The sequence below is a fragment of the Acomys russatus genome, chromosome 7 (genome assembly GCF_903995435.1).
Source record: "Acomys russatus chromosome 7, mAcoRus1.1, whole genome shotgun sequence".
NCBI lineage: Eukaryota > Metazoa > Chordata > Mammalia > Rodentia > Muridae > Acomys > Acomys russatus.
Window position 1 is genome coordinate 36611740 of NC_067143.1, and position 27747 is coordinate 36639486.

The 27747-nt window shown below is 49.9% G+C and overlaps 1 protein-coding gene across 1 annotated transcript in view; it reads right to left on the reverse strand.

Moving 5' to 3' along the window:
- The window catches only part of Homer2 (homer scaffold protein 2), a 103354-nt gene extending 86615 nt beyond the window's left edge, over positions 1-16739 (reverse strand). Inside the window, exon 1 of the mRNA XM_051148835.1 lies at positions 16576-16739. Within this exon, the coding sequence (XP_051004792.1) occupies positions 16576-16580 (5 nt within the window). The 5' untranslated portion in view covers positions 16581-16739. The remainder of the gene's footprint in view (positions 1-16575) is intronic.
- Between the last annotated feature and the right edge of the window lie 11008 nt (positions 16740-27747).

Genomic DNA, 27747 nt, shown 5'->3' on the forward strand with positions numbered 1-27747 from the left:
AAGAGGGATTGTAAGAGCCAGAGCTCGACACCAGAAGACTCCTGCTTTCATGAACTCATAGCAGCTGTGGGCAGCTGCACATGATCACGTCAGTCAGTATTCTAGCATGGAGTGGGGAGGGGTTCATAAGCTTAACTGAAGAGCTGACTGACAGGTGACAGCGGCTGTGAAAGGAAGCATCAGCTTTCTTCGAGGGTGTGGCCCTGGTAGTCTGACTAAGCTCCAGTGGATGGCCCCACACCCAAGAGCATATGGGCAGCACAAATTGGACTTGATGAGTGATTTAGTAACAACAATGACAAAAGGCATGAAGCCGGGGTGGGAGGGGCAGTGGAGGTGGAGCTGGGGTGGGAGGAGAGGTGGAGGGTGGGGTGGGAGGAGAGGTGGAGCTGAGGTGGGAGGAGAGGTGGAGCTGAGGTGGGAGGAGAGGTGGAGCTGGGGTGGGAGGAGAGGTGGAGGTGGGGCTGGGGTGGGAGGAGAGGTGGAGGTGGAGCTGAGGTGGGAGGAGAGGTGGAGGTGGGGCTGGGGTGGGAGGAGAGAGAAATGGGGAGGCTTGAATATGACTAAAATATATTATTGTATGAACGTTTCAACGAATGAATAAAAATATTTTAAAACATTAAAGAGTCTTTCTCATGTAAAATACGTATTTAAAGACAAGAAAGCAGAGGGAAATGTTTTTGGATAGAGTGGGGAACAAGAGGAATGGGGGGCAAGAGAGGGCGAAAGGGGATGAACACGAGCAAAGTAGCTCACACGCATGTGAAAATGTCGCAATGAAGCCCATAATGTGGTGCAAATAATATACACTAGCAATTAAAAGATTGCTCACACATAGTTATCCAAGTAGGCAAGGGAAAAACCATAACAGAAGGAATCAGAATCATAAGGGGGAAATCCTGTGGTGGAACTCTGTCCTCCAGCCACAGCACAGCTGGCACCACCTTTAAGTCAGACTGCTTCAACTATCCAACAAAATCTTGTCAAGAAGAGCCCACCAGGCTGCCCCTTCCAGAGGACATACCAAAGGGTCTGTAAGTGCTAAAGTTGGAGGTGCTCTCTTCAGAGATGGGGCCGCCAGTAAGGTTGTCCTGGAGATAAGCCCAACCCATACTCCTGGAGGTAACCCCTACTCTTGCTCCTGGAGGTGACCTCCACCAATGCTCCTGGAGGTGACTATGCTCCTGGAGGTGACCCCTACCTGTGCCTCTGGAGGTGACCCCCACCTGTGCCTCTGGAGGTGACCCCCCACCTTGCCTCTGGAGGTGACCCCCACCTGTGTCTCTGGAGGTGACCCCCACCCATACCCCTGGAGGTGAGCCCCACCCATGCCCCTGGAGGTGACCCATATTAAATTCACTGGCTCACCAAGCTAGGCTTGGGTGGAATTGTTTCTTTCTTCAGTCCATCACTGATGATCTGAGATAAACAGACATTTGTTCATTTCAAGAAAAGTCCCACAACAGAACCCTTCTCCCTAAGCATCCGTGTAGAACCTATGCCCAGACCCTCTCATTCTGCTCCTCTTCAAAGACTCCTGGCACCGTCTGCATTTGAATGACCTTGGGCACCCATCCAGAACCAAAATGTAGCCTTGCTTTCTGCCTCCTCCCTCACAGGTCCTTCATACTTTAGCCAAAGCCTTCAGGGTTTTACTCAACACCTCCTGGAGCTAATTCAGGGAGAACTTGCCCTCTTTGGAAATCCCCAGGTCTCTCTCAAACTCACAAAAGCTCTCTCACATCCACACACCACCTCAGGGAGAACGCACCAGTGTCGATGGTCACCCATCCATCACCCAAGAGCCCCTGCTCAGAGAATTTCCAAGTCTGGGTGTGTCTCCCTTCCTTTATTCGCCAAAGCCCTCGTGGGCTCTTTGAAAACATTGGAGTTCAGTCAGGACCAGCTGTCCTTGCTCAAATAGCCCCCTCCCCTTCACCCCTTAACTGAAACCAGCTGACTCTGAGGACAAGCCAAAACCACAAGCTGTTCTGTCCCTCTCACACCAGCATGCAGAGGACAGAGAGAGGTGGTTGGTGTCCTTGCAGCTCGCCCCAAGCGCTGGGAGGCCAGGCCATCATCGCAAGCACCTGCTTCCTATGCACCTGCCTCTACGTCACCGTCCTTGATCAAGAGCTGCAGTTTCTCCCACCAGTCCTGTGTCATGTCACCATGCCACAGAAGACCCAAGTATGCTGTTCTAGCCTCCTTGGCCTCTTCCATACCAGTGCCTTCTTCCACTTGCTCCTTCAGTGATCCTTGCCCACAGCTGGACCCATTCATCTTGGAATACCAACTTGTCCACTCCCCATCTTTTCATGGCCCATTCCCCCGGCCAACCATTCGAACATCGCCAGCCACAGAGCTCGCCAATCGAGACTCAACCCCGTCTCCATCAGCCATGGCCTAGCCTCACATTCTTTACTGGCCACCCCACACCCACCCATGGGCCATCGCTGTTACAATCCTAGGAGAAACCCTGCCTCCCAATCTGCAAGCGCCCTGACCTACAATGTTAGGCAGCCCACACCCGAGCCACTGGGCAAACTGGGTGGGTGAGTTTCACTTTAAATTCATGGTCTCTGACCTCAAACTGTCATTCTCCAGTGGCTCACTGGCTTGTGTTTCTTTGGTAGGCTTGCTGTCCACTCCCAGACTAAAACAAAAAAAACCAAAAAAAAAAAAAAAAAACCGTCTCATCATCATCATCTGCTCCCGATTCTCACGCCAGCCTGTCCTCCACCCCTGCCCTCAGCTGCTGACCCAGCCTCCCCGTCAGGATTCCTGCATCTTCCCACCACACCCAAGCCTCACAGTGGCCTCCTTTTTAAGAGAAAGATGTCTCCCCTGCCTTCTCCCCTTCCCTGTTGCTCTGAACCAAGCTCGTCATCTCAAGGATGAGGCTCCTCTGTTGCGCGTGCCTTCTCTTGTAGCAGCCATTCCGTTCAGCACCTATGCTCGCTGGAGCTCCCCCCATAGGGAAAACCTCCTACCTCTCCCTTCAGCCCCAAGCTACTATTTGATTTTTTTTTTTTTTTCTTCCTTAAGGTCAACGTCAAAACTGAGGTCCACCTATCTCCATACAAGTCTCCTTCCCTGCTTCCCATGTGCCTTAGGTCAGAGCTCTGCTTCTTGGGATGTTTTCCCACTAGCTGCTACTCTAAGTTTCCTCTTCCCAGCCAACCATGCCTCCATCTTCTTTGCTAGCTCCTTCTTCTATCTGGCTGCCTGATAAAGGCTGGGTGCTTCAGGCCCATCCTTGTCCTCTTCTTCAGTGACACTGCCCAGGGCTTTTCCTTCAGCTTCTCTGCTGAGCCCCAGTCATGTGATCAACCGCCCCCTTCCCAGTTATTCTGGTGCTCCCCAAGGGAACCTGTTGGTACTGAACATGGTTTCCTTGCCTTCCAGGATCCTTCACCTCTACGAGCGGCATATGCTAAAGTCCTTTACTTCCTCTCTCTTCCCATGGAACTCCTAACAGATCCATATGGAAACCATCCATATGTGACCTTCTAGCCTCAGCGTCCACTCTGACCTACAGAGTCACCTTGCTTCAACTTTCCAACTTGTTTTCCAGAGTGCCACTGCCATCTTGGATTTTGTTGAAGGCCTTCAATATTACTCAGGTTTTTACACATACACACACGGGGCGAGGGGACAGAGGGAGACAGACAGACAGAGACTGATCAATAGAGGACAGTCTATAGGAGTCCGCTCTCTCCTTCACGTGGGTTTTCAGGGACTGAATTTAAGCTATGAGGGCTCAAGGACAAGCACCTTTACCTAGCGAGCCAACCTGTCGTGTTCAGACTCCTGCCACACCTGATGTGGACCTGGCTTACTTCTTTTCCCAGGCCCAGCCTGGGCTCCCTCCCTCCCTGAGATCCTGCCATAGTGGTCAGTTTTTCAAGCCTAGGGGACAGTTGTCTCCACTCTTGTCTCCTGTCTGTGCACTGACTTCTCCTCCTGCCCGGGGCACTGCTCCCTGCTTGACAGGCAATGGCCGCTTCAGGGGTGCATCGCCCACGCACACATTCTGAAATTGGTCTCGGCCTTTATGTCCTTCCCCCTGACGAACAGCTTGCAGAGATTTTACTAGTGGGCTCATTTATAGGATTTAGGGTCTTTGGGGGGGGGCAGTTGTAGGGGCTTGTTCATAGGAGTAGGCAGAGTCTGTCCCACTCGCTAAGATGCAAATTCCAGAGGACAGGGGCCATATCTGTTTTACCCACCACTGATTCCATGTTGAAATAGTATATTGGACACAGTGGATTAAAATACATTAAAATTTTACCTTCACCTGTCTCTCCTTTTTTTTTTTTTTAATGTGATGTAGAAAATATATAATTAGCAATGCAGCTGTAATGTTTCTATTGGGCGGTGCTGGCTTGGTTAGCAGGGTGGTATCATGCCAGATAATGGTACTGGTGACATAATTTCAAATGATAATGATGTCTTATACGATAAACAACACAGAAGGGCACCAAGTGTTGCAGGGTACAGAGAGGACAGGTAGGTTGGGCTAGGTGAGACATACTGGAAATGACAAACTAACGAGGCTATACTCAGGAGTCATCGCCGCATTACCAGATGCCTCCCAAGGAGCTTATGTCGAGTATGCACACATGTGCAGACTTGAAGGCCATCATCAGGGCGACAGAGGACGCCCCAACATGGTCATACAGGCCAGCGTGAACGGATTGCCATCTAGACGGTCCTGTCTGCTCATGACTCGGTCCCCCAGTGTCTACATTCTCCTTCCCATGCTCAGAGAACTGGGGCTGCTGGAAGACACAAGGGTTTCTTTCCCCGGCCATCTCAGCTAGGGGCTTCCGGGTGGGCTGAGGGACGGCGATGTGGGGCGGGGGGGACCACCGGTCCATTTGTTCACGAGGCACGTGCTAAGTCACACAGTGCAGGGAGAGGGCAGACACAGCATAGCCACCCCCATACTGCTTCTGCTCCCAGCAAGCCCTTCAAGTCTGTACTGTAATGTTCACTCTCTCCAGGAGATTATCCGCTCCCATGGAGCAAGGAAAGCCACTTCTCAGAGAGGTTAATAAACTTACAGATCTCATTACTCGAAGAGGTCATGCTGGTGAGAATTTTAATGCATTTTTTTAAAAAAGAAAATGTCTGGAAGAATATTAACAGCAGAACAATGCTACTGTGAGATGCGAGGGCAGACAGGTGACCCATGGGTTGGAGCTGGTGCTCCTTCCTCACATGGGGTCCCCAACCTATGGATGGCAAGACACTTAGAATCTGACCAGGGTGGCTGCCATCACGAACCATGGGACCTATGGCTGCCTGCCTCGGCTCCTACACCTACACCCCTGAGCATGTTGGCAAGTTGCCTAGCTGTGGCCGCCTCTAAAATACTCTTCTTGATTCTTCAAGAGACCCCTGAAGGCTAGTGGTAAATCTGTAACTGCTTCAGCTAACTCCCGGCCCCAGTCCACTGCAGCAGCTGACCAGTTCACCCCCTTTCTTCTTGCTCTAGGCCCCAGCTCCTAGGTGATCCCCAGCTCACAGTGAAAGGGCACAATCAACAGATCCAGCCCCTCCTGCCAGCGTAATGATGCTTTTGGGGATGGAGGTACAGCACATGGTGGAGCCCTTGCCCCAATGTGTGTAGCCCCAGATCCCATGTCCAGCAAAACACACAAGTGGATAAAAAGTTCCGCAGTGCACACCTGCTCTGAGCTCTTCCTGGGTCTCCTATGGCGGCTTTACTATCCCTACATTGTGTTCCCATGCGCCTCCAACCTCACCGCCTCTTTCTCTAACATTTCCAATATTCCCACTTTGCTTTGCTCTCGGCCCCTTAGCGCTGTCCACTTACAAAACAAAAACCACCCTTCCTTTGACCCTGCCTCATCCTCACCTTCACCTCCAATCGTTTTTGTTGGTTGGTTGGTTGGTTTTTGTTTTTGTTTGTTTGTTTGTTTCAAGACAGAGTTTCTCTGTGTAGCCTTTGCTATCCTGGACTTGCTTTGTAGACCAGGTTGGCTTTGAACTCACAAGAGACCCGCCTGCCTCTGCCTGGGATTACAGATGTGAGCCACCCAGCCTGGCTCCAATCACTTTCTACTCCCTCTCAATGCTCACTCCTTGAGTTTCTCCTGTGAGTGGATCTGTGTTTCCCCACTTAGCTGAATCTGCTCTCCAATTCATCAGTACCCTGACACTCCCGCTGCCACAGTATTCAGCAGTAGACCCCTTCTGGGTCTCATCCTCCTCCTCTGAGCATCAGGAGGTCACTGGCCTTGTTGAGGATAACCAAGATAAAGCCTATTACCCACAGCTTCTAGAGTCTCCTCCGCTTCCATCTGGTCTCCTTACCTCTCACTCCCTTCTTCCCTTCAAGCGTGGTTCTTTCTTTTTTCTTTTTTGAGACAGGGTTTCTTTGTGTAGCCTTGGCTGTCCTGGACTCTTTGTGGACCAGGCTGGCCTTGAACTCACAGAGATCTGCCTGCCTCTGTGTCCCAGAGCGCTGAGATTACAGGCGTGCGCCACCACACCTGGCTCAAGGGTGGTTCTATGTCTATCTTTCCTTTTAACTCGCTGTCTCCCTGGGCTGGCTGATCAATCCGCCTCAGATGAGTCTGTTTACAAGTCCACCCCAATTGCTGAGTTTGTACTTCTAGAGGGCAACAGTGCACAGATGACACACACCTGACGCTAAACTCCCAGCCGTTCCTCCAAGAGAGCTACCTCTCCTCTTCCACTCCCAGACGGAGCCAGGGTCACCACTATCAGCCCCAGACTGTGGAGACAGCCACCCTGTGGAAAACTCAGCCTGTTTTTCTCACTTCAGCAGCTCCATTATGAGGGCATGGCCTCCAGCAACTACACCTGAAGAACATGAATTTTATTCTCTACCAGGCTCAAGCCACTTCCTGCCTAAGAGCCTGAACACGCTACTGAATCCCTCGGACCCAGTTTCAACTCTGAAAGTGAGGACGCCCTCAAGAATGAAGGGAGATGTGAGAGCGCACACACCACGGTCTCATCGAGCGAGCTCACGTGTGCCCCAATGACACAAGTACACAAGAAAGCCCCTCGTCATCCCAGTGAGCCTCTCACATGCACGCTTGCTGCGCAGTCCTAGAGGAGGCTTTGGACTCATCCCAAGGCTCACATGATGTCATCTGTGCCGGATCTGCTCTCTTTTCTCTTTGTCTCCATCACTTCTTGCCTAGACTGCGGCTGTTTGCTGTAGTTCCCAACCTTTCACAGGGGTCACCTCAGACCGTTGGAAAACACAGATATTTTCTTGACGATTCATAGCAGCAACAAAATTACAGCTACAAAGTAGCAATGGAAGTGAGTTTATGGATGGGGTCAATATGAGGAATTGCATTAAAGGGCGGCAGCCTGAGGACCACTGCTGTAAGGTCTCTTTCTTTCTAATCTCTTAACTCTCCGTGCCACCCTTCATCACTAGCTTTAGAATAAGTTCCCTAAAATAATAACCATTCTTCCCTTCAAAATGGGCACAGACTGAAGTCCTGTGATAGCATTCCTCTCCCTTCCGCCCTTTTATCTCCAACCCAGTGTCCCCACCACCCAGGTTAGGCCTCACCTGACAGCAGATCAGTTGATCCTGACCGGCTCAACCACTGAACAGGTGAAATACAGTGAGTCTGAGAATCTAGTGTAACTCAGTGGAATGTGATGAGAGGGAGGGAGGGAGGGATGGAAGGAAGGAGGGAGGGAGGGATGGAAGGAAGGAGGGAGGGAGGGATGGAAGGAGGGAGAGAGGGAGGAGCTTCTTACGGAGATGAAAGGGCCCATCTAAGCTCACACAGCCCAGAGGGCTGGGGTTTGTTCTGCCCACCCTTACCCTCTCTAGCTCCACTGACAAGACACCCCTGCAGGAGGACAAACTGACCAGCGGGTGAAACAGTCAGACCTATGGAGGAGGCACAGACCACTTCTTCACACCATCTGAGCTAACAGGCCTCGGTGCCACCTTCACCAGCAGCTTCTTGTCCTGCCCCTTGGAACACCCTGGAACAGGCAGCATCCCTTTCCCCACGAGGGAACCCTTCTCCGTTACCCTTCGCTCCCAGGGCAATAGAAGCCAAAGCAACTCTCTTTTCTCCACTTATCTGAACAACTGCAATTAAACACTTTCCCAATTAAAGATCCCAGAAGGGCTCCGAAGCGCAGGCTGTGGGGTCTGCAGTGTTCCTCACTAATTAGGTCCCTATAGACTGCCCCACCCCGTGACCCAGACAGGATGCCTCAGAGCTACCAAGGGCCTGGCTGGGCTCTCCTACTCTCACAGAGGACCCAGACTCAGGCTTCCCCACCAAGAACAAACAGCAGAGCCTGCCTAAGCCCACACCCCAGCACAAACAGAAGCCTTCAGCAGCCCTCCTTTGGCCCGGAAGCACCCAGGTACCAGCAGGCTCTTGAGGCAGAGTCCATATTCTCCGATTTCTCCAAGGGATAAGAAGACGACTATCAAGTTTGTGAATAAAAGTGTTGTTGAAAAAAAAAATCTTTTTCGCCTTTGACAAATGTCTAAATGTATTCCCCACAAGTGTATTTTTATTCTAACAAGCTAATTTGAAATATAATTTAAATAATTTCTACCAGAATGATACCATATGACTAACAGCACCTCGGCGGCAGAAGATCTGGAGACATCATACCGCTTTCAAAGAGGCTCCCATCCTGCCTCTTCCCACACAGAACACACCCTGCAAGGAGACTGGTGTGCGATGCCAGCTCTCACCTCCAAACTTAAAAATATGCCTGAGGCCGCCCGCACACCCAATACCTAGAAGATGTAGGAACACAGCAAAGCGGTGTTCAAGAGGCTAGGGCCTCAGAAACAACACCCCGGGCTTTCTGCCCCAGGCTCTCGTCATGGTTGCCTTTGCTCAGCTCATCAAGGGAAACGCACCTCAAGCCCTGTGAGGTCCAGGCTTGTACACCAGGGAGTCCGGTGTTCTGAGAGCCCCTTTCTCCGCTGTAAATGCGCCGTGCGGACGCTTTTTTGCTTCACATTTGACAAAGCTGAAGGAAGACCTTTTCTTACCAAACGAAAAGTTTCTGTGCCTGCCCCACCAGCCAAAGAGAAACTGTCGGCTGGCAGCTCTAAATGTTTCCCGCGGAACAGACAGTGTTGAATTTACCTGTGGGGTTACCTTTAGGTGCGCATGTGTGTTCTGCGGCACTGGGGATAGTACCCAGCGCCCTGTGCATGCCGGGAAAGTATGCTATCGCTGAACTAACACCCCAGCCCTGGTGCTTGTTTTTTATGTTAAGAAATTTTGTCTTATATAGTGTCCCTCCTGCACACCAATCCTTTCCTCAGGGGGATTTTCTTTGAAGAGGAGGAGGATAATGGTCCTTTGAAGCACAAAGAGGATTTCTAAATGGGACACGGGTGCTTTTGCTCATAAAGAACTATCCCTTCTGAGTCTTCAAGCAGAATTACTCTGCCCAGCACAGTGCCTAGGAAGAGCAGTGGGCCTCAGTCCATCCCTCTCCCACCCCATACGCCCCTTAGCAACGATGGCGCCTCCTTAATGTTCTCACCACGATTCACTACGGGGCAGTAAAACTCACCCAAAATTATACAGCCCCCCCCCCAAATCACCCAACGCTAATTGTGGTCTTGGTCTCTTCTGCTATTTTTCCCCCTTGGGCAATTCATTTAAAGCCAACAACCAACCGCCTTAAGGAACTGTCAAAAAGTCTTTAAAAAAAAAAAAAACTCTGCCTTCTACTTAACAGGTTTACAAAAAATGTACCAAATTTGGCAAAAACAACAACTTAGATTAGGTGCAGATTTAAATGATGATGTATTTTTATAATTATTGGCAGGAGAAGTTGTCCACTCAAGGTACTTTTTTTTTTTTTTTTTTTTTTGGGTTGTAAAAATTATGTTACAAAACAGATACATAGGATGATTTCATCTTGTTAAAAATATATTTCCCTTTGTAGACATGCATCTAGACACACAGTCACACACACATGGAAAAGAGTCTGCAAAGATAGATAAGCAACTGCTGGTGATGGTTAGCCTAAGACGTGGGATGTAAAGTCGCTTCCACTTCCTTCCTTCCACTCTTATTCTCTAGTACGAACATGCTATGCTTTTATAATTAGAAAGAAAAAAAAAAAAGCTATTTTCATTTTGTTTAAAAACAAAATCAAGAACCGAACAGTACACAAGAAAGGGCAGAGGCAACACAAGCAGGGGGCCACGGCTGCGTCAGAAGGCTGTGGAGGTGGTCAAGTGCTGGCTGCAGAAGCAACGGGATGCGAGTTCAGATCCCAAGACCCACATCAAAGTTGGGTGCGGTGGCATCTCTACAATGTGGAAGTGGACACAGGTGGATCCCAGGGGTCCCCTGACCAGACGGTCTAACTGAAATGGTGAGAGACCCTGTCTCAAAACACCAAAGAGACAGAGACAGACACAGACACACACCCAATGCCAACCTTTTGCCTCTCCCCACACTGGTCAGCGTGTGTGTGTGTGTGTGTGCGTGTGTGTGCGTGTGTGTGTGTGTGTGTGTGTGTGTGTCCACCAAGAAACTTAAACACGATGAGCGAGCTCTGGTGAGTGTGTTAAGGGTGACCACACACTGGACCCTAAGTCTCCCAGAGGCATTACGGAGAAGAGACGCGATAGTGTCCACAAACCACGAGTCCTTTAAGAAAAGCAAACAACGTGCTCTGCTCCGAGTCCCACTTCAGGGGACTGTGCACAAGCTACAAACGGGACCTCGACTCAGGCCTAGTAACTCTCAAGGTTCAGACCGACTAGAAGCTTCCAGGATCAATGATGATATTTCCCAAGACAGAAGTGACCCCAGACACTTGGTCCAGCACCAGCTACTCGCTGACCTCTGACCTCTTTCCCACTGCTCTTCCTCCTGCTCTGCTCTTGCCAATTACCCTCTTCGCTGCTCACTAACGTGCTGGGCATGCTCCTGTCTCAGGGCCTTTGCACATGCTGCTGACTCCACCGAGAATCTGCTTCTCCCAAACCCCTCGGTTGCGCCTGCTTCTCTCCCTGTACACCTGTAGGCCTCCTCAGTGAGGCCTACTCACGGGCTACCTAAAATCGACTGTGCTTTAGTGTCTTTGAGTCCAGTTCCTTACTTTTTAGAGTGTCTATAAGCTGAATTTTATAAGCAAAGTGAAAACAACCTAGAGAATATTTATCCATACTTGTTTACTTTTTCAGCTGGTATCTCTGCATTTGGCATCGAGTCCCTTGCAAACTCTGTGACTTTTCCCAACACAGACACTGGGGGAGAGTGCTACTTAAATGAGCTAGAGTGACCCTACGTACCAGCAGTCCTTGGGATGTCTCCAGTGAGACATCTTCCCTAGACTCCCCAAATTCATGGACATTGCCACCATCACCTTGTGTGACACCTTCAGATGACAATATTTTGTTTACACTCATAACTCTTAAACACAAAGTGAATACCGGCATATAAGGCTTACGTCCCCTTTTAAGTACACACACCCCACAGAGGCAGGAATTAACTAGTGGGTCTGTTCATCTCTGAGTCCCCAGCAGCATTAGACAACTGTCTCACAGATTTGAATTAACTTTAAGCAAAGTTAAACAACAGCAGCAAAACTGGGCCCAGAGAAGACAAGCTCATTTTAAAATATTTTTCAATTTGATTTTAATGTGATGGGTGTTTTATCTGCATTTTTATCTATGCACCATAGATACACAGACCCATGGCCTGGTGCCCTTGGAGGCTGGAAGAGGCTGTCAGATCACTCTGGGACTGATGGTTGTGAGCCATCCCGTCGGTACCAGGAATTAAACCTGAATCCTCCGGAAGAGCAGTCAGTGCTAACCACTGACCCACCTCTCCAGTCCCGGAAAGACTCAAAACCCAAAGCAAAGCCCTGTAGTTTGTAAAAGAACACAGTGTGGTCCCGAGGTGGGAAAAGAGCATCAGAAGAAAGTTAAGCAGTAGAGATCCCTGAAAGGCAGCCAGCCGCCTCAGGTAACTGTGGCACTCGTCCACTGCAACACAAGCAAGTGCACAGTAATACAGTACATCTTATTTGTAAACACTGGCAAAATCAGCTTAAGTGACAACAGCTGACAAGCTGCCTTTTCTGTTGGCCTTCTATAGATAAGATGGTAATTTACAGCTCCAATCCTCGGATGAAGCACACAGGCTGAAAAGTAGCCTAGTCACAATGAAAACCCAATGCCTCACTTTAGCATGAAAACAAAAACCACATCAAAACATGATCCCTTTCTCTCCTGGCCCTTGTGCCTCCCACTTAAGAAAATCATTCAGAAGGTACTCCAAAAAAAACATCGCACCTTTCTGGCATCCAAGCAAGGCTCCCACCATGCAAACAGTAACTTGATCATAGAACATTTACGGCAAGTCTATGATGTCAGCCGCCGTATCACCTGTTGTGACGCAGTGGTGAAAAGGGAGTCCGGTCTTTGTGGACCGAATGGAGCAGGATGGAATATAAATGAGGTCAAAGGAAGCCCAGGTGATGACTGCTGTGCTATGGCCAGGTACTGTAGGCGACACAGGCGGGGCTGTGTGAGAGTTACAGGAGCCAGTGCGCTGGCTCTGGTGGCTGGAAAGGCTGATCCTGCTGTCAACCCATGAATGAAGGGGAGAGGGTGTCTGCGAAGCCAAGGTACAAGGATTTCAGGCATCCAAAGGCCCCAAGAACACGGTTTAGCACAATCCCAGCACTGCAGAGAGTCCTACCGGACAGTGCTGGGCTAGACTGTGTGTGCTCTTGCATTGGTGCTGAGAAGTTAAGAAAGTGGTCCTCAGGAGAGGTGGGAGGAGATGGATGGGAGGGGCCTTCTGGAAAGGATGTCAAGACTCTTCAGAATGCAGTAGGTGGCACTGCAGAGTGACTGGTGACACTAGCGATAAGGGAGAGTCGCCATGCCTTTGTCTGCTGAAGGGTGTTTAGACAGGAGAGTGACAAGATCTGATTTGCAATCTTAAAAGTCCCTCAGCTCCCCAGGGGGAAAAATAGATTGGCAGCAACCCAGAGTAAAAGCTGGGGTGGGGGTAAGGGGACAGGGGCTGGGGGGGCGGGGGAAGGTTTGAAAAGTTTATCCATCCAAGAAGGAGGCAATGGGGCCCAGGAGCAGAGTCAGCACTGTGTTACAGGAGAGTGAGCACTTGAGATGTATCTGAGTGAGAAAAAGAACTCACAGGGCCAACGGCATGGGGCGAACCAAGGATGACCTTTGGCTAATTATCAGAAAGATGTTGAGGCTACTGATTGGGATGGGATGACAGAGGGAGGGCAGAAAGTCAGGGCAGCAGCAAGAGCTCCAGGGATGGCTGAATTAGAAGCGCAGACCTCTCTCAGAAACGAAAATGGAGGGCTGCCAGCAGATAGGCAGTAATACCTAAGGCCATGCGGGCAATGGGGTGAGCTGAGGAATTGGAGAAGATGACCTGGGAAGAAAGGATTGACTGACAGAGAAGGGGGAACCAGGACCAGGTCCTAAGCATATCCACCATTCAGAGTCAGACAAAGGAGCAACTAGTAGGAAGGCTGAACCTCAGAACCATCAGGTGAAAAGAAAGACAGAAGGTTGAGGTATCAGGGGAGCTGAGGCAGGGGTAGGGAGCTGCTTTAAGGAGGAAGGGCAACCTGTGAGGAACACTGGCAAGGGTGAGAGAAGATAAGGGCAGACATCTAGCAGTTTCTATGCTGAAGTCAAGGCAGAAGCCGGACTAGAGTGTGGAAGTCAAAGAAGTGATAGGGGGAAAAAAAAGGCGACAATGGGTTTGCCCTGTCTTTGAGATACCCTCAGAAGGACAAGGAAGTGGCACAGAAGCAGGGCAGGTTCACAGGATGGGGAGAGGGAGCTCTTTAAAACAGAAAAGGCCAGCCGGGCGTGGTGGCCCACGCCTTTAGTCCCAGCACTCGGGAGGCAGAGGCAGGCGGATCGCTGTGAGTTGGAGGCCAGCCTGGTCTACAAAGTGAGTCTAGAACAGCCAGGGCTACACAGAGAAACCCTGTCTCGAAAAACCAAACCAAACAAACAAACAAACAGAAAAGGCCAAACTGTGCTGCCCAATACAGCAGCCGGCAGCCACATGTCTCTACTTAAGTCAAGTGCCCAGTAGCCCCGAGTGGCTGATGGCTGCTGTAACTGACCATAAAACAGATAGAGGACACTCCCAGCACTGCAGGAGTTCCATCAGACAGTGCTGCTCAAGGGACATTAAGAAACAGAGAGTGGTCCTCCGAGAAGGTGGAAGGGGACGGGGCAGTCTACATCGGTAGAGAGCTGTGGGCCATCAAGAAAGACTGGCCATTCAGCCAACAGGCAGGAAGGAGGGTGGCAGCTGCATTCCTGCTGTAGGAAGGACAGGAAGATGGAGAGGTCCCTTTGCTTTACAGCTGCTACTTTGTCCAAGAAAAGGGGGACAAGGAGTATACAAGGAAAGGGTGAGGGACGTCTGAGAGGAGTCAGTTCAACACAGCTGCCTCAGGGAACGAGAGCACAAACACCGAAGACAGCACATACTGACCGCAAAACACTTCACAGGAGTGAAAGGGCAGTGAACACCTAAGGCGGGGGCGGGGGACGCAGCCTCAGCCAGGGAGCACACGCAGGCAGTCGGTTTTTAGTTCCTTACATCTCTGTCCTGTCTGTACTCTAGAGTCTGATGATGCTCAGACAAGGGCTGCAGCCAGGTCTGCTGTAAGCTGCTCTTACTGGGGCTCAGAAAGGATGACAGGAGTATGTATATACACATATATACATGTATATATATAACCTACATTAGAAAATATACTTTAAAACAGCACTGAGGGGTAAGAGCTACAAACCAGCTTCTGGCTACAAGAAGTGAGTAATGCACATTTATTGAGTGCTGTTAAAATTACATGAAAGACATGCTCTGTGTTTAAACAAAATGCCCAAGCTACTCCTCCCTTCTTTTCCACAAACAAAACAAAGCAAAAAATTTGTTTTCTGGTAGTTTCTTTAAGCTTTTGTGAGTAAACGTTTTCATTTCCACAGACCTATTTTAACCAACAGAGTTTCCATGTTTGTTTCTGATAGGCAAGTGGGCTCCCCTCCTCCCCCCTTTGTGTCAGCTGAGGGGGGAGGGGCAGAGGAAGAGTTGAAATTATGAGGTCCTTTCATCTTCCATCTTGAGACCTGCATTTACTAACTCCTTCCCAAAGATTTTGTTTTTAAGTATGAAACCTAAGAGCCTCAAGGACTCCCACTGCTCAAGGATCGCCTCTTTCCTGTCTGCTGGTGGCTGAAAAACGTTACCAAAAAAAAAAATCTGCCTGGGGGAGGATGGCTCTGTCTATCACACCTGGGACCCCTAGCTGCCCAACTTGTTACGTCTCTTAGATAGGCATCAATATTCCTAAGCGAACTTCTGCTGGGCCCCTCTGCGCCCCATGTCCCTGTTGTCCACAGCGGTCTACCTTCCTTCCCCCAAGCTCTCCCTTGCTTGCCTCTACTCTCTCCAAGATTCTACCGGACACATTAAGAAAGCCACTCCAGAGACTTGCCTGGAGCTAAGTACAGTAAAGCCACTGACCCATAGGGACCGGTCAGGCCACCAGGGCAATCTTGTCTCTTTCCACTGCACCCGTGCCTTCCCACGCTAACTCGTCCCCAGAGGGAAGCAAGCTCTCTAGACCTATACAGCAGAGGCCCCTGGGTCCCTCGAAGGGCTGTTTGAAGGACGCTGGGCTCAGCAGCAGAGGACATAGATTCAAGACCTCTGGTTCACTTAGCCACCCTCATCGCCCCTTTCCACGCGGTGGCCTAGCCTCTGCCCATGAGCAACCACGCACTAGGTGCTCCCCCTTTTACAAATGTTATCAGCTGTGCAAGCTGGGAGAAGTCACCAAACTACACCTGCCTCAGTTTCTTCATGCAAGCACAATCACCATTCCCTGCATAGAGAAGGAACACCGTGAGTGTGCGCTCACATGGGTGAGCAGATGTAAGGAGTTAATGTGTTATTAGCACGGTGGCTCCTGACTCACAGCGCCTACTGCTCAGAGAGACGCCGCCGAAGAGAAATCAATCCTGCTTTTTAAATTACTTTATATACTCAGAAGCATTACTCACTTCAACTGAGTGCTCCAACTTCCCCTCCCAAGCATCTGGAGCCTCACCTAGGTTCCTAACAGATTCCCACCACCCTCAGCCATCTCAACGCTGCCTGTAAGTCCACTATTCCTACGCTGAAGGGTTATTATTGGGTGTGTTTCCTTTCCAGGAAAACTTCGATTTCCACGTCGTTGGCTGTGAATGCAGCCGTGAAGAATGGCAAACTGCTTTTCCCACTCACAAACCCAAGGCCCTGGAGTTGCCCGCGCCAGGGGCAAGGAGACCGCGGAATGGCCGAAGCGCCTAGACCAGCCCTGGTGCAGGTCCCCGCCAGGTGTCTCCGCGCGCGGCTAGCTGAGAGGGGAAGGGCCGTGGGTTCCCCGGGGCAAAGTCCGCATCCAGGCAGGGGCTCCCCAAGCTCCCGTCGCTGCACGCGACCGGCGGCCCGAAGCCCCTCGCGGGCGCTCAGAGGGCTCACTCACCCCATCTCCGGCGCTTCTCCTGCGGCCGCTCCGACGGGGCCCCTGGCGTTCGCTCTCCGCCCGCTCGGCAGCTGCTCCCCGCGCGGCACATGCGGCGGCCCGAGTGCGCCCGGCTCAGCCCCGGCGCCGCTCCATTCTGCCGGCTGCGCGGCTGCTCTGCTGGTGTCGGGGCTGCCGCCAGGCGCGGGCGGGCGGGAGGGCGGGGGCTGGGCGGCCGAGGGCTGGGCGGCCGAGGGCTGGGCGGCCGCGCTCGGGCGGAGCCGCCGGTCCCTCCCGCCCGCTCCTTACGTAACCTCGTGGCCCCCGGGCCGCCGCCGCCGCCGCCGCCGCCGCCGCCCGCCTGGAGCCGGGGGCGCGGCAGCGTATGCAGCGTCCCCCGCGCGGCCGCGCAGTCGCTGCTTCTTCCCGCAGCCCCCTCCTCTCCTGAGTTCGACCCCCGCACCCGTGCTCCCTGCCAGGCTTGGCACTGCGCCTCGGGCGGGATGTCCTGCCTGCTGGACTTGAAGTCGCAGCTGGCAGGGACTTTTTGGGCCACCTTTAGTTTGAGGATGAGGGAACCCAAGCCCTCAAGAGAGGAGAAATGTGACCAAGGTCATATACCCAATTTAGAGCTCAGGTCCCCAGAGTCTGAGATAGACAGGACCAGTACTTGCTTTCCCTCCCCCTTTACAGCCCACCTTTGTCTTCCTGCCAACCTCTCTGGCTGGGTGGCCTTAGGGTAGCAACCCGGTTAAAATACTGGAGGCTAACATGGCAGAGAGGACCCTTTAGCCCAAAGCAGGTGCCCTGACCTCTTCCCTGGGTAAAGAGAGTCGCACACCCTGAGCATAGCGGGTTGGCAAAATGTAAGAGGCTTTGTTACGCTTGGCTAAAGGCAGTACCTTCATCCCCCATCCACACAGGTCCTGATTCCTTACCAAAGGTCAGCACTGGCGTCAACCTAACCATCACCCCACTGCGGGCCTTCCACAGAGTTGTCTTCTGATGAGCCTACATTGCACACATAAGCCTAGCATCTCTGGACAGGGACAAGCAACTGGAATAAGGCCACCACCCTGGTCAGGCCCTCATTCCCCTTTGGGTAACTGTTAACCTGCTGGCCAGCTTCTTCACCTCACGGAAGCAGCAGCCCCACTTCTAAACTGCAGTCAGTAATTTCTTAGGTACAAGTTAATCAGTGGCTTCTCTCCGGCCGTCCCTGGGATGAGCCTGCCCAGTCCACTAGCATCTCCAGCCTTTTCTCCTCTCACTTTGCCCTTACTCGCTGCACTCCAGTCAGCTGGCCCGTTCGTCCAGCCTTCCCATGTACTGTTCTCTCTGTCTGAGAAGATTTTCTCCTCTTAATTCCTGCTTGTGCTTCAGCTCTCAGTTAAATCGTCACTTCCTTTAGAGGCTTTACCTAAGGCTGCGCGTGGCATTGTGCACGTGCATTTTTCTTCCTTGCTCTTATTGTTAGTATATCCGGTGTAAGATTATTGGCTTACTATTCCAGACACACCTGCAAACTCTTAGAAAGACATGGCTATTTGCCCATCGTTGCAACAGCACTACCTACAATGGGAATTCAAGGTCTCCCACAAATATTTGTTGAATGAATAAGCAAATAGACCAAGCCCTATCTACACAAAATTGGTCAGGGTCTGTGCACCCAGGTGACTCTGTTTAGGGCCCCGGCTAATGAGCAGGCAGCCCTAGAGGACACTCGTCTAATGCAAGCTAAATTCCAAAGACCAGAACTGTGACAAGGTGCTGAAGGGGAGGGTGTCACTAGTATAGGGCCCAAGAAAGAAGCCAGCAGAGGGGAAGAATGAAAAACAGGAGCTAGCTCCCATGTAGGGTATGGAAGTCAAGGATCTCTGAGTGAAGGAGCCAAGTAGTGCCTCAAGCCCCAGCTGGGAGTTCCCGTGCTCTCCACTGACGGAGAGGGCACACCCACGTCACCTTGGCGAGATGCAATGAGGCTGAACAGGTGCGGTGGTGAATCGCACCGCAGCCCATGGGAGACGACAGGACCGTCTTGGAGGTCAAATGCCCTGAGGTTCAACTGGCTGGCCTCTGGGTAGAAGGCTATGAGGGGAGAAAAGGTGGGATAGACTCGGGGTTTGGAAAGGGGTGTGCTTTCTTTACCTTCTCCAAGCTACTCCAGGAGCTGGGGCATGGGGAAAGTGGCCTCTCCTCCTCCCCTCCTCTCCTCCTCTCCTCTGGAGCATTCTCGCTGCTGGCGTGTTCTTTGGAATAGTCCTCCCTGCACTCTTTCATCATTTTGCATTTCCCTATTAGAGGCCTTCCACGGAAGCCAGTGCAGGCAGAATCTACTGTGGAGCACCCCTATTCCGCCCCCAATATGAGCTCAGTTGCCCTGGTTGACAATGGAGATGATGGGTGAGACCTACTATTTGGAGAAGGCTGAAGTGACTAGAGAGACCCTGTGCTGGCTGTGGCTGAGGCCAAAGAGAGCCTGCATAGGCCTATTAACTAGGTATAAGAGGAGTCGCTGATGGGGGCAAAGGTGCAGATGTGAGAAGGAGGAAAAAGCGGGAGAGGATGTGATCAGGGCCGAGGAGAGCGGATAGTCCCAGAGAAGGGAAGAGGGGCTGCCTCAGCAGGCAGGAAAGGCTAAGGGAACGCTGGCCTGGAGGGCATCTGAGGGAGCAAGGACACCTAGTGAGTTTGCAGGAGAGAACAGATAGGAGGAGAGAAGTCAAATTAGAAAGAGAGGAGGTACAGGCAAAGGCTAGGCAGAGCCAAGGGAGCCCTGCAGAAGGGGAGGGGAAGGATTGTAGGAGCCAGAGGAGTCAGGAACAGCCAGGAGAGCACGGCTCACAGAATCAGCTAAGCAGGCGTCACGGGAGCTCACAGAGGCTGAAGCAGCAACCAGAACCCGTATGGGCTCTCTGCATACATGTTATGATTGTGTCGTTTGCTGTTCTTGTGCGACTCCTATCACTGGGAGTAGGGATATCTCTGACTCATTTACTTACTCTTTGGACCCCTTTTTTCCTATTGGTTGCCTCATGAAGCCTTGATGTGAGGGTTTGTGCCTAGTCCTATTCTAACCTGTTATGGTATGTTCCGTTGATATAGCTGGGAGGCCTGCTCTTTTTTTTTTTTTTTTTCCTTAAGAGAACCAGAGGAGAAGTAGATGAGGGGAGTGAAGGGAAGTGGAGCAGGAACTAGGAGGAATGGAGAGAGAGGGAAATGTAATGTGTGAGAGAAGAAGAAGAAAAAAAGAAAGAAACGGGAGGTTGGAATAAAAATGAGTGTTAGGGTAGAGCCATGGTTGGACATAAGGCGGGCGAGTGATACTTTCGAAGGCTGGAGCCCACACTTTGGCCACCACAAGCTCAAGGACTCAGAATGCTTGTCATTCTATGCAGATAGCAGAGGCTTCCAGATCTGATCGCTTAGGCACAAATGTTGGACCGTTAGAGTCTGCATTCTAACTGGACCACATCAGATTACATTGGGGAGCTCATCGGTAAGCTCTAGCCAAGCCAATAATGAAATGAAGGGATGGGGTTGTAGCTCAGTGGTCCAGTGCTTGCCTAGCATTAAGCCCTGAGCTCCACCATGAGTGTCGCAACTAAAGGAAACAGAGCAGCTCCCTTGTGGCCCCTAATTCACCAAAGCCCCCTGAATACTCTGTCTAGCACTCCACAGCTCTCTGGCTTCTTGCCCTCAAAAGCTATCTCCTAGAGAGATGGCTGAAGGGAGGCAGGAAGAAGACAAGCTGAGCCCTGAGATGTCTTTGAAGTTATTGTTATTACGATTTAGTGTGTGTGCACAATCTGGGTGAGTCAGATATACATGATACATGCTATGGTGCACATGTAGAGATCAGAGGGCAACATTAGGGGGTCCTCCCCTTCCGCTGTGAGCTCTGGGTATTGAACTTTAGCCACTGAGCCATCTTGCCAGCTTCACCCACAGCATCTTGTCATTCCCCCAAATAAGAAGACACCCCTAAACTACAGCATGTAGCTGAACACTCCCATCTGTAACCCCAGCACTAAGGAGGCTGAGGCAGGAGAATCACTGCAAGTCCAAGGTTAGCCTGGACTATGCCATGAGACGGTCTCTCTAAACAAACAAACCTACACCATGTCAAAGGGTACAAGGATCCACTGAAAGAGCTCCCAATGACCAGAGTGACAACTGGAGAGATAGATAGACTTGTATACAATTATAGCATCCAATACAGATATGCAGTTCAGAGGCAGAGACAGGAAGATCCAGGGCTAAATAGTGAGACTTTAACTCCACACACACACACCCCAAAAGGATATAAAACAAGTTAATAGTGAGATATATAAAATACGTATGTGTAGGGTGGTTTAATTTATACAAACCATCATCATTATCCCCAAACCCCTGCTGCACTTGAGGACAGGCAGGCCTTAGTGACTTGATTCCAAGGAACAGAGTCCATAAAACGAAAGCTCCTGGCAGCTGCTGTCTTAGCCACAAGACTGACCAAGGTTATCCTCATCAGTGATACCTTGAGAAGGCTATATACTTCTGAGAGAGTGTGACAAGGAAGGGCTTCACTTCCGTCATATCTCCCTCCAAAGTCATAACACCAGGCTACTCATGAGAAATGCTACAGGCAGAGTAGGTACCTGACCAACCCTCATGGCTGTCACAGCCATCAAACACAAGGAAAGATGGAAGAATTTCCAAGACCAGAGGAGACTAAGGAACATAGCAACCACCAACGTGGTGCCTAGATTGGATCCTGAAACCGGAGAAACACTGATTAAATCTTGGGCTGACCAGATGGCTCACTGTGTAAAGTTGCTTGCCAAACAGGCCTGGCAACTAATGTTCAATCCCCAGAAACACGTAAACAGAAGAGAACCTCCTCCACAGATGTGCCCTGGCCTCCACATATGCACCACGGCATGCAAGCCCGCCTTGCCCCACAAATCATAACTAAAAGTTTTTGAGATTAAAAAATATTTTGACAAAATCTAGAGTTTGGTAATAATGTGCCCATGTTGGTCCCTTATAATAAACATTCCATGGTAATATAAGATGTTGAAAAGGGAAACTAGACCAGCCACAGCACATTACACATTTTAATCCCTGCACTCAGGAGACAGGCAATCAGATCTGAGTTCAAGGCCAGCCTGATCTACATGGTGAGTTCCAGAATAGCCAGAGCTACATAGTTAAAAACAAAAACAAATAAAAGAGGGTGGTTGGGAGAAAGGATCATGGGAAAGCTCTCTACTATGGAGGGAGGGTTGTTTTGTTTGTTTGTTTGTTTTTGTGACAGCATCTCACTATGCAGACCTGGCTGAACAGGAGCTCACTCTTTACACCAGGCTGGCCTCTAACTCATAGAGATCTGCCTGCCTCAGCAGTGCTGAGGTGAAAGGTGTATGCAACCACATCTGGCTTTCTGTATTATTTTTGAAACTTTCCCCAAAGTCTAAAAGTATCTGAAATAAACATTTATTTTAAAAAATAAATAGTCAGGAATGAGAAGAAAGTTCTGCAGGTAAGGGGATTTTCTGCCACTCCTGAGGGCTAGAGTTCAATCCCTAGAACAGGGTGGAAGAGAACTGACTGATAAATTGTCCTCTGACACATTCTCTCTCTCTCTCTCTCTCTCTCTCTCTCTCTCTCTCTCTCTCATACACACACACACACACACACACATACACACACACACACACACCTATCAATAGTAACTGTGAAAAGAAAGGAATATTCTCGAGACTCTCCTGAGCTCTCAGTCCTACAAATACAATAGCCAGCTGCGGTACCAGAAAAATGAGCGTGCAGAACATATTATTTTATCAAGGCAAGACCTGAGGATTTAAAAATGTTTGCATGGCCAACTTCTACATCAGGCCATTGAAATCAACAAATTTCAATTTTTTTTTAACTGAAACCAAATAAAAAAATATTTTTTATCTGCAATTGGATATATCCACTCTCTGTGGCTGTATCTACATCAAATGGAAACAAGTTAGAATGCACCCGCAGTGCATGCGGACAGTCTTCATTCTGGGCCATCGCTAAAGCAGTCCCACTCACAGCCTGCTAAACTGATGTTGAAACCTGTAATATACACTAATATATGTGCATATATGATATATAACAAATATGTATATATTTTAATGTGCTATATACATATATAATTTCTTTCAATAACAAGATTAAGCTGGCGTGCATAGACATAATGTTATCATTAGTGAGCTGGGTCTCTGCTGTGACTGACACAGAGACTGGACATTGTTTCTAACCACAAGACAGTCCAATTCTCTCAATTACGCTTGAAACAAATATCTTATTAAAGTCATGAATTAATGGGTAACAATTATTATAAAAGCTATTAGACCATTTGTGTAAAGATAGAAAAACAATTATCCCTTCTACAAATATTGATCATTTACTATGTCCCTGGTCCTGTGAATCAGGGTATTAGGGATAAAGTGCTGAGGAAGAAAAGCCAAGTCCTTCTGTCACAGAACAGAAGACTGGATGGAATACACTAGCCAAATGACCACAGAGATACAAAGTTGTGCCTGGTCTAGGTCAGGGGGGAATGGCCTCTTTAAAGAGGCACTTAGGAAGTCAATCAGGAAGAGGTCCCAGGCAGAGAAGCTGCAAAGGCTCCAGGGTGGCAGAGGCAGGTGAAAAATATAAAGGCCATTGGCCAGTGTGGCTGGAATGAGGAAAGTCTAGCAAAGCAGGAGATGGCGAGAGAGGTGTGCGGGACCCAAGGGAGGTGTGCGGGAGAGGAAGCTGTGCAGGCCCTGGGGCTAGGCTGAGGATGTGTGATTCATCCAAACTCAGTGAGAAGCCACTGATGGGCGGGAAATGCCATGATCTGGTTTTTGCTTTTAAAAGGTCATTCTGTCTCCTGGGAGAAGGACAAGAAGGGAACAAGCTATTGGGAGAGGGAGCGTCAGAGTTTTTCAGATACGGGGTTTCCGGTTGGGTGTCCATGCTCTCTAGTCATGAGAGTCCAGTGTATGGACACCACTAGATGGTCATCCCTTCCCTTGTGAGTACAGGTACCACTAAATTGGACTCTGCGAGTTTTTTAAAAAAGCAAACAGGATATGAAATTTGGAGGGAGAGTGGGGGAGGGGAGGTGGATGCAACCAAAACACATTGTATACATGTATGAAATTCTCTAAGAGTAAATAAAACATATTAAAAAGGTAATTTTAGCTAAGGCTTGGTTTAAGGAAAAGAGAAAAGAAAAGAGTGAGAGCACAGAGATCGTTTAAAGAGTCTAGGTGAGAGAAGCAAGGAAGAATGGGGAAATAGAAGGATCCAGAGGGTCCTAGAACGTACAAGAAGAATATTATGATGGGTGGATCTGGGCCCAGGGGTCCTGCTCAAACTATGGTGCCAGCCAAGGACAATATGTACAATAAATTTAAAACCCCTACCCAGATCTAGCCAATGGACAGGACATTCATTCTCCACAGTTGAGTGGAGAGTGGGGTATGACTTTCACATGAACTCTGGTGCCTCATATTTGACCATGTCCCCTTGATGGGGAGGCCTGGTAGCACTCAGAAGAAGGATAGCAGGCTACCAAGAAGAGACTTAATAGCCTATGAGCATATACAGGGGGAGGAGGTTCCCCTCAGTCACAGTCATAGGAGAGGGGAGTAGGAGGAAAGCAGGAGGAAGGAAGAAATGGGAGGATACAATGGATGGGATAACAGCTGAGATGTAATATGAATAAATTAATAAAATATTTTTAAAGAAGAGGCTGCAGGCTCCAGCCCCTATCTAAGGGTAAATAAAGATGGACCACAGACTAGAGGCCTGCTGCAAAGGGAAACTCACCAGGACCTAGTGATGTGTCCACTGTGTATAAAGTTGATAAAATAATCCAGGTCACAGTGTCTCTATAATTAGGGTGCACATGGACAGGGCAGCAAGGGTCACAGCAGAGGGACTGCAAGGGCAGGACCGCATCACACCTGGCACAGCACTGAGTCTGGCTCAGCCATTGTCTATGTCTGTGGCCTTGGACGAGGCCTTCCCTCTCTCAGACTCATTTCTCTCATTGCTGAAGTGGGGCTCTGTCGCTGACACTAGGAAGGGTGGAGAGATAACTATAGAGTGCCTAGGCCAGTCTCTGTGACAGCACATAATCAATACAGGATTGGCGTTATTGTAGTGCTGCCTTTGGTGGCAGAACTAGGTGAAGTTTCTGTTTTCTTGGTGTGATTGATTTAATATTGTCATAACAATCCACATTTTAACTGGAAGCTGATTCTTGTGTGTAATCCCAACCTCTGGGAAGTAGAGGCAAGAGGATCAGGAATCAAGGTCATCCTGAGCTACATTGTGAGTCTGAGCATGCAGAACTATATGAGACCCTGTCTAAGAAAATAAAATTGGGATGGAGAGATGGCTCAGCAATTAAGAGAACTGACTGCTTTTCCTGAGTCCTGGGTTCAATTCCCAGCAACCACATGGTGGCTCACAACCATCTACAATGTAGTCTGATGCCCTCTTCTGGCCTGCAGGTGTACACGCAGATAGAGCATTCATATAAATAAAATAAATAAATAAATCTTTTTTTATTAAATTGCCTGGAGTCGGTTAGAGGGTCCTGGAGGCCATGCCCTTAGTAAAGCAGCCCACGTCCTTCCTGCCCCTTGCTTCTGCTCGCCTGTGTGGAGAACCTTCCGTGGTGGTCAGAGAGGAGTGTGGGCCCTGCCTCTTTGAGGTGATACTAGATCAACTCAGACTGCCAACCTCCAACCCTGCCGTTTCCAAACTACCTGAGTAACTTCCCTTAAAAAAGCGAGCTAGCCAGACATGGTGGCACGTGCCCATGCACTCGGGGGGCAGAGACAGGTGGATCGCTGTGAGTTTGAGGCCAGCCTGGTCTACAAAGCAAGTCCAGGACAGCCAAGGCTACACAGAGAAACCCTGTCTCGAAAAACCAAAACCAAAAGAAAAAAAAAAGAAAAGGAAAGAAAAAGAAAAGGAAGAAAGAAAAGAAAAGAAAAGTGAGCTATACGCCTGGTACTATAAGCCTTCTTAGCACTGGGGAGGCAGAGGCAGATGGATCTCTGTGAGTTCAAGGCCAGCCTGGTCTACAGAGTGAGTTCCAGGACAGCCAGGGCTACAAAGAAAAAACGCTGTTTTGAAAAGCAAGCAAGGGACTGGAGAGATGGCTCAGTGGTTAAGAGCGCCGCCTGCTCTTCCAAAGGTCCTGAGTTCAATTCCCAGCAACCACATGGTGGCTCATAACCATCTGTAATGTGATATGGCGCCCTCTCCTGGCTTGCAGGAGTACACGCAGACAGAGCAGTGTATACATGATAATAAATAAATAAATCTTTAAAAAAAAAAAAAAGAAAAGCAAACAAACAACAAAAAGGAAAAGAAAAGTGACCCCAAGCCCCAGGCCCTTGACAGCACTTGTCCATTTATCTAACCTTGCTGAGCACCTATTCTGAGCAGGCCTGGGGCCTCAGACAACTTAGCCAGCAGAAGAGAACAAATAAAGTCCACAATCCGCTCCTCTGCCTGAACAAGGCTGCAGACGAGGAATAGATGGTCTTAGAGGACATTTGGGAGAGAAAGCCAACACACAGGGAGAGATATGGGGGCATTACAGCATATTACACAAATGTACATTGGTGACAGAGATGCCCACATGGCTGGCTCAGCGGTGCATGGTGGGGAGTGGCTGGGTGGGGGGCCGGGGTGGGACTCAAACTTGATTCTATCCACCGTAGAGAGCAACTAGTGTAAGTCTGATGTAGGGAGCCAGCATTCTCAGATCCGTGTCTTGGATCCTCTTGGCATTAGTGGAGAGACTGATGATCTAGAAGGGCAGAGACTAAAAGCAAGAAGATCTTGTTAGAAAGCCCCACAAGATGCCGGCTTTAGTCACACCCAGGCAAGGCGGTAAGGGGTCTGCCCCAGCTTGACGTTCAGGTATGAGCAGGGGAAGAGGACTGCCAGGGGAAGGGCCGGTCCTCTCACAGCCCCACAACCTTGAGTTCCCTCGCTGGCTGACTCCCAGCAGAATCCAACCCTCTGGGGCGAAAATAGCAATGGCTGTGGCTTCCTAGCCAGCTGCAAGTGCCTGCAGGGGCACAGGAGCGTCCAGGTTGTGCTGCCCACGTGCCTGAGCTGTCCCATTCGTCTTTCTTGTCACCTTTTTCTGTTCCTTTCACCAGCTAATCTCCTCTACTAGGCTGTGGTCCTCCCTGGACTAGGTTTGTTTGGTTTTCTCTATTTGGGCCCATACTCAGACAAGTTCTCCTTGGACTGCCTGTCTCATGTTCGAGTCTAGCAAGAAATGCAGGCCAAGCCAAAATGTTAGAATTTGGTCTCACTGTGACTGACAGGCCTGCTTTGGGGACAGGCCCACCCCTGACCTTCCACTGTGGTTAGGGGAAGGGATTGTTTAACAAGCCGGCCTGGGGTGAGGTGTGGAGGCAGCTTCTCTCAAACTTGTATTTTTACTTTAGTTACAGACAGTTGTGAGCTGCCATGTGGGTGCTGGGAATTGAACCCGGGGTCCTTTGGAAGAACAGCCAGTGCTCTTAACCTCTGAGCTATCTCTCCAGCCCCGAGGCAGCTTCTCAAGACAGCCATTGTCTGAGACTGAGACTAAAGCAAAAATCTCGAAGAAAACAGAGTAATGGATTTGGGGTGGTGGCAAACACATAGCCAATGCCAGCATAAGTGTATAGTTACATTTGTTTCCCGGTTCCAGTTACAGAATAGACAGATGAGTTCCTGGATGAAAGACAGGACAGAGTCAAGCTATTCCTGAGCTTGTAAGGGGCAATCTGGAGGGTGGACACAGTGCTGAGGCTCTCAGGCAGAGTGGAAATAGATCCTTCAAACAGGTTATTCTCAATCTTGGTTAAACATTAAAATCACCTGGAAAGCCTTGACAAGGCACTCACGCCAGGGCCCCGCCTCCATAGAGCATTGCTGGTCTGAGAGGTGTCCAGATACTAGTAATCCTTTAAACTTCCCAGTGAATTTCTCTAAGCCCACTGGTTTCCAAAGAGAAGCAGACTATAGCCCCAGAACTCAAGGCATTTGGAAGTTGGTGGGAACAAAAAGGAACACCCCCTAGCTCATTGGCTGGGCCACCCGGAGAGTTAGGGCTCTGCAAAAGAAACACAAAATCCAAGGGCCCTGCGAAACCAAACAAAT